The following is a 6,309-nucleotide window of genomic DNA, read 5'->3' as shown; positions in this document are numbered from 1 at the left end:
TTGTGCAAGGAACAAGAGACAATGGTGAGACTTGCGACCTCCTTATCCCTACAAAACTGCATAGAGATGTGTTCAGCCCATCGGAGTACCCCAGACATGCTCATGGTCTTGGCCAAAATGCATATGGCCACCTTAGTAAAGACCTATATGCCTTTATGAAGGCTAGGAGAGCCTGTAGGGAGTTCGTGTTTGCTGCTGCAACAGTGAAACATAAACCCAGGAAGCTGATATCTTCCAACATCTAGGGTAAAGACCTCTTTCCAAACGAGGTAGTCAAAGAGGTAATCAAGAAAGCCACCACGGAGAATAGGAACCTTCTCCAGAAAAGGGGCATCTCTTCAAAGAGGAAGTCTTCCCCGGATGTGGGTCCCCAACCTAAAAGGAAGATGAAAAAGTCTAGACTTTTTCCTCGGTCTGTTCAATAACATCCCATGGTATCTATGACCGCGGTGCCCCAGCCAGACAGTCGAGGAGGTAAACCTTTTGATCAGTCGAAGCAAAGAGTCGCTTTTGGTAGGATGGAGACTCCAATAGGATCGTTGGACCTTCGATCCTTGGGCCCAAGGCCTAATCAATATTGGACTAGGATGGAAAATAGACATGCCTCCACCATCATTTCCTCAACTCTTCCAACACTCCAACCCTGTAGTAGAAGAGTATACCCTATAGCTCTAGAGCATACAGGTTATAAGGAAAGCAAAGTCCATCAAATTCCAGGGAAGGCTGTTTTGTGTTCCCAAGAACGACTCAAGAAAACTCAGAGTCATTTTGGACTTGTCGCCACTCAACAAGTTCAAAAGAAACAGCAAGTTCAGGATGTTAATCCTTCTAGACTATTACAAAAATGGGTGTTCACAATCTTGATAGACCTGACAGGTGCCTATTGGCAGCTTCTAGTCAGTCGCCCCCTCTCCTCCTACCTAGGATTCAAGTTACAGAAGATAAAGTATGTCCTAAGAGCCATACTCTTCGGACTAAACACAGTCCCAAGTATCTTCACAAAATTGGCGGACACAGTCGTGCAATAACCTTGCCTAGAAACTGTTCAGGTAACAAAGTACCTGGATGAATGGCTGGTGTGGGCAGCACCCGAAGTGACTGGTCTGCAAGCATCCAAAGAAGTAACAAAGTTCCTGAAACATCGGGGATGTAAAATCGCCATCAAGAAGTCTCGACTCTCTCCAGCTCAAAGGTTTCAATGGCTGGAAAACCATTGAAACCTGAGGTCACACTGTCACTCCTTTCCCTCAGGGATGAAGGAGATCGCAGGGTCGGTCAAGAGACTACTGTAATCCGTCAGGATTTCAAGATGCTAACAGGAAAGAGTACTGAACTCTCTCTAGTTTGCAGCAGTGACAGACCCAGTGCTAAGACCACAGCTGAAAGATGCGTCAGGAGTCTGGAGAAGATATGCATCAAACGCTCGAAGAGATCTAAAATGACCGATATCGGTCTTACCTTGATCGCTTCTTAACCCATGGTCAAAGGCAAAAAGCCTAATGAGGACCGTGCCCTTGCAACTACCTCGACTATCGAAGATCATCCACATGGATTTGTATGTGAAACCTGGAATAATTCTTTCAAATACCTTATGGGTTATGGTCACCCCACAATTTAGACTGCAATTGAAGCTCTGAACAAAGATGCAGTGCTGGATAAAAATTCCTCAGAAAAGTATACCTGTACCACCAAAGAACCTCTTCGTAAGAAACAAAAGCAAGAAACTGTAAAATTGCAATTGCATTTGCAAAAACTTTGTCTTGAATTTAGTAATGGCACAAAAAATCACAAATTTTTAATTTGTATTTTTCCTAACATACTTACCGAGAACTACTTTCTTAGGAGGAACCTGGAATCTCCTCTCAACCGACCAGAGTTTTGTGTAGTTTACCCTACTTCCGTTTTCTGTGAGGATCACCTCGGGCGGAAGGATATGTGCCCTGAGGCTAACCCCGAGTCAGGCCACATGCTAGCTTGGGTCTCGACCCTCAGTAAGTTCTTGGAAGCTAAAAATACCTAAGGGTCAGTAAGGCACTCGGGGAAGGAAGGGAGGGTCATTACCCGAAAGTAGTTCTCGGTAAGTAGGTTAGGAAAAATACAAATTACTAAAAATTTGTAATTTGTTCCAACACAGAGACTTACCTCGAACTACTTTCTTAGGAGACTTACACTTTAGGAGGTGGGAGTGTCTACCTGACCTAGACCCAACTAAGCAGAACGGCCATGAACCTAGATAAGAGACTAGGTTCCAAAGGTTATCGGAAAACGAACCGTAGGGTAAACTACACAAGAGCATGCTAGTGTCTAAGTACTCACCCTTAAAAAATTTCTTGCTGTTGTGTTCAATGACGAAGCTGTGAAGTCATGTCTTGTGCAGGCTCTACCTCGTCAAATCTCCGGGGAAAGAAGAGAAAGGAGAAGACAAGGGGAAAAGGGAAAACGAACCTGTGTCTTTTTGGTCTTGATACCCGCGATTATACCTGGGGCTTTGGCCGTCAAATCGCTTGGAGCGCGGAGATGACTGTCCCAATAGAGAACCCGTATAGAGACTTCTTCGAACATTCCTTGAGGTAGTGGGTTGTGAATGTAGATTGGTTCGACCAGGTGCCTGCTCTGAGGATCTGTGCTACTGCCATGTTTCTCTCAAAAGCAAGAGAGGTACTTATACCCCTAATGTCATGTGGTCTGGGATTACCTGGTAGGGGAAGACCGGCACTACTATAGGCCTTGATGATCACCTGTCTAAGCCAAAAGGAGATGGCATTCTTAGAGACCGTCTTTCTCACCGTGCCCGTGGAGACGAAGAGGTTCTTGATACCAGGCCGGAGACTAGCAGTCCTCTCCAGATATTTCCTTACGGCTCTGACTGGACACAACTTCAAATCTTCCGGATTACCTGACCGAGGAATTGCTGGAACAGTGAACCCCACGAATTTTGGATCCACGACAGCTGGATTCTGTGTTTTAGCCACAAATGAAGGAACGAACTTGAAGGAGATCTCACGCCAACCTCTTGTATACGAGACTTCGTAGGACAAACCATGGATCTCACCCACTCTCTTAGCTGAAGCCAAAGCCAACAAGAAGACTGTCTTTAGAGTGAGATTTCTATCTACTATGTCCTTCAAAGGTTCAAATGGTGGCTCACTCAGCATTTTCAGAACTCTAGCCACATCGCATTGCGGCACCCTGGAGGCATGGGAAGGACAGGTTTGCTCAAAGCTCCGGATGAGCATAGAGATGTGCCTAGAGGAACCCAGATCAATGCCTTTCAGGAGGAAAACTTGGCCTAACGCTGCATGGACTCCCTTGATGGCTGAAATTGACATGCCCACCACGTCCCTGAGGTGTATGAGGAAATCTGCAATGTCCGGAATCGAGGCTCTTAAGGGCTTGATGTTTCTGGAGGCACACCATTTCGTGAAAGTGGTCCATTTTGCCTGGTATATCGCTGCTGATGAATGCCTCAGATAACGAGACATTCTTTCAGCTGTTCCTGCCGAATAACCTTCTTTCCTCAGGAGCCGCTGGATAACCTCCACGCGTGAAGGCACAGAGATCGGGGATTGTCGTGGAATCTTTGGAAGTGTGGCTGCCTCAGGAGATCTGGTCTGTCTGGCAGAGACCACGGGGGAAGGCACACTAGCTCTTTTAGATCCGCGAACCATTCCCTCTCGGGCCACCAAGGCGCTACCAAAGTCATCCTTAGGTTGAGAGCCGTCCTTATTTGTTGAGCACTTGCCTGATCAATGCGAAGGGAGGGAAGGCATATACGTCGAGATTGTCTCACCTGTGTTGAAAGGCGTCTTCCAATGCCGCCTTTGGGTCTGGGGCAGAGAACAGAATACGGGGAGTTGTGCGTTCAGTCTGGTTGCGAAGAGGTCCATCACCGGCGAACCCCACATTTGGACGATGAGTCTTGCTACTTCTGGGTGAAGGGACCATTCGGTCCCCACCACCTGGCCCATTCTGCTGAGTCCGTCCGCTAGGACATTCCTCTTTCCCGGAATGAATCTTACTGTTATTACAACTTGTTCTGACTCGGCCCAATCCAGAATCTCCGTGAGATCGCACAGCTCCTTCGATTTTAGACCGCCTTGCTTCTTTATGTAGGCTACCACTGTGGCGTTGTCGCACACTAACGCCACTGTGTTTCCCCTTAGAAGACCGACGAACTGAAGGCACGCTTTCTGAACGGCCCTCATCTCCAGGACGTTGATATGCTGAGTCTTTTCCACCTCCGTCCAAGAGCCCCTTGCTGACTTCCTGAGAAGGTGAGCTCCCCATCCTTCCTTGGAGGCGTCCGTGAAGAGGAGCATCTCCGGGGGCTCCGCTGCGAAGGGCATCCCCTTGAGGGTGTTTGTCCGGTCCTGCAACCACTCCAGGGATTACCTTGTCTCTGGAAGAACAGGAACTATTTCGTAGGGAGAATCTTCTTGGTTCCAGAGTCCCTTCAGGTTCCATTGGATGGTCCTGAGTTTCTTTCTCCCTTGGGGAACCAGTTTCTCCAATGATACTAGATGGCCTATCAATCTCTGCCAATCCTTCGCTCTCCTGGGCTGTCCTGATAGGAAGGGACGGAGGACCTGGTCCAGGTTGTTCAGCCTTTCCTCTGATGGAAAGACTCTCACTAGTCGGGAGTCTAGAACCATCCCCAAGTACGTCATCCTGGTGGAGGGAGACAGGTGCGACTTCTCCAGGTTGATGGTGATACCCAGAACTTTGCAGAATTGCAGTAGCTTCGAGCCTTGCTCCTTCAAAACTGCCTCTGAGGAAGAAAGGAGCAACCAGTCGTCCAGGTAGCGAATCAGACGAATTCCTAGTTCGTGAGCCCATACGGAGACAGTCATGAAGATTCTCGTGAAAATTTGGGGCGCTGTTGACAGGCCGAAGCAAAGAGTCTTGAATTGCAAGATCTGGGAACCCCACCTCACCCGAAGGTACTTTCTGCTGGAGGGGTGAATAGGGATCTGGAAATAGGAGTCCTTGATATCTATGGATATCATGAAGTCTCCTCCTCTCAAGGACTCCAGGACTGACTTCGGGGTGTCCATCTTGAAGTCGGTCTTGCACACAAACTTGTTGAGGGCCGACAGATCTATGACTAGTCTCCAACCTCCCGTCGCTTTCTCCACCAGGAAGAGACGGCTGTAGAACCCTGGACCCGGTTGTAGAACCGTTTCCATTGCCCCTTTCGTTAACATAGTGGAGACTTCTTCTTGCAAGGCTTCCCTCTTCAAAGGGTCCTTGGGGGCTAACCACTCCGCCTGACTTGCTGGGATAAGAGGTGGTGGATCTGCCAGGAACGGAAGCCTGTACCCCTCTTTCAACACTGTTACCGTCCAGGGTTCTGCTCCGTGATTCTTCCATGCTTGCCAAAATTGTTTGAGGCATCCCCTTACCTCAGGCTTGGGCAGGAGGGGGGGCCTCTCACCCTACCTCCTTCTGGAGGAGCGACCTGAACGCCCTCTCCTGGAAGCTGAGCGGGCTGTTCTAAACGAGGCTGGGGCTGTGGGAGCGCCCCTGCGGGTGGGCTGCGAAGGCTGAGACCACAGGGACGCTGGGGCCTCTCTCCTTACCTGGTTAGGGGAGGCTCGAGACGTCGACGGTCCATCAGGTGGAGGTCTTCTGTAAGTGGGCCTCCTCATGGCGTGAGGTCTTGGAATGCTCACTTCCTTCCGTTTCAGAAGTTTCTCAACCACCTCTTCTGTCTGCTTCAGGGGAAAAAGTACGTCACCCCACACAGAAAGGTTCCTCAAAGTCCTCGCCTCCCTGTCCGGCATACGCCTGGACAATTTACTCAAGACTGTGTCTCTTCTTCGCAGGACCCAGTTGGCGGATAACGCTAGAGACTGAAACATTAGGAACTTCAAGGCCCTCCCCCCGGAGCTGATAAGTTCCTTCAACAGTGCTTGATTGGACAGAACTGCAGGGTTGGGGGAAGCCTGGATGCCTACTAGTGTCGAGGCCCACCAGTCTAACCAAGAGGCGACGTTGACAAGGTCCTTGGACATCTCCTCCATCATCGTCGCCTCCGATTGAGAAAAACAGATAGGCGCTGAAGAAGCTCTGTCCTCCGAAGCCCCCTGACCTAAAACTTCTAGAGAGTCTTCCAATTTGCTGGCTCCCTGTGGCTGTCCTTCCATCCAATAATACTTGCTTTGGGACTTCAACCCCTGGAGTAACTTGGAGGAACTCTGAGCTTTGGAACCTTCAGCGTTTCGTGCCACAACTTTGTCTATGCGAGCACGGCCAAGCCTCACATCTCTGGCCACAGGTAGGGCTAAGGAGGGCTTCTGTTGAACGGGT

At 49.3% G+C, this 6,309-nt stretch overlaps 1 protein-coding gene across 1 annotated transcript in view; it reads right to left on the bottom strand.

The window, feature by feature from the left end:
- Nucleotides 1-5,370, bottom strand: part of LOC137618471 (uncharacterized) — a 22,314-nt gene extending 16,944 nt beyond the window's left edge. The window contains exons 1-2 of the mRNA XM_068348632.1: nt 4,020-5,370; nt 2,787-3,742 (exon numbers count right to left, since the gene is read on the bottom strand). Coding sequence (XP_068204733.1) covers nt 2,787-3,742; nt 4,020-5,370 — 2,307 coding nt within the window. The remainder of the gene's footprint in view (nt 1-2,786; nt 3,743-4,019) is intronic.
- Nucleotides 5,371-6,309: the final 939 nt, after the last annotated feature.

This window comes from Palaemon carinicauda, chromosome 24, assembly GCF_036898095.1.
Source record: "Palaemon carinicauda isolate YSFRI2023 chromosome 24, ASM3689809v2, whole genome shotgun sequence".
NCBI lineage: Eukaryota > Metazoa > Arthropoda > Malacostraca > Decapoda > Palaemonidae > Palaemon > Palaemon carinicauda.
Note: the sequence above shows the minus strand (reverse complement) of the source record. Positions and strands in the feature narration are given on the sequence as shown.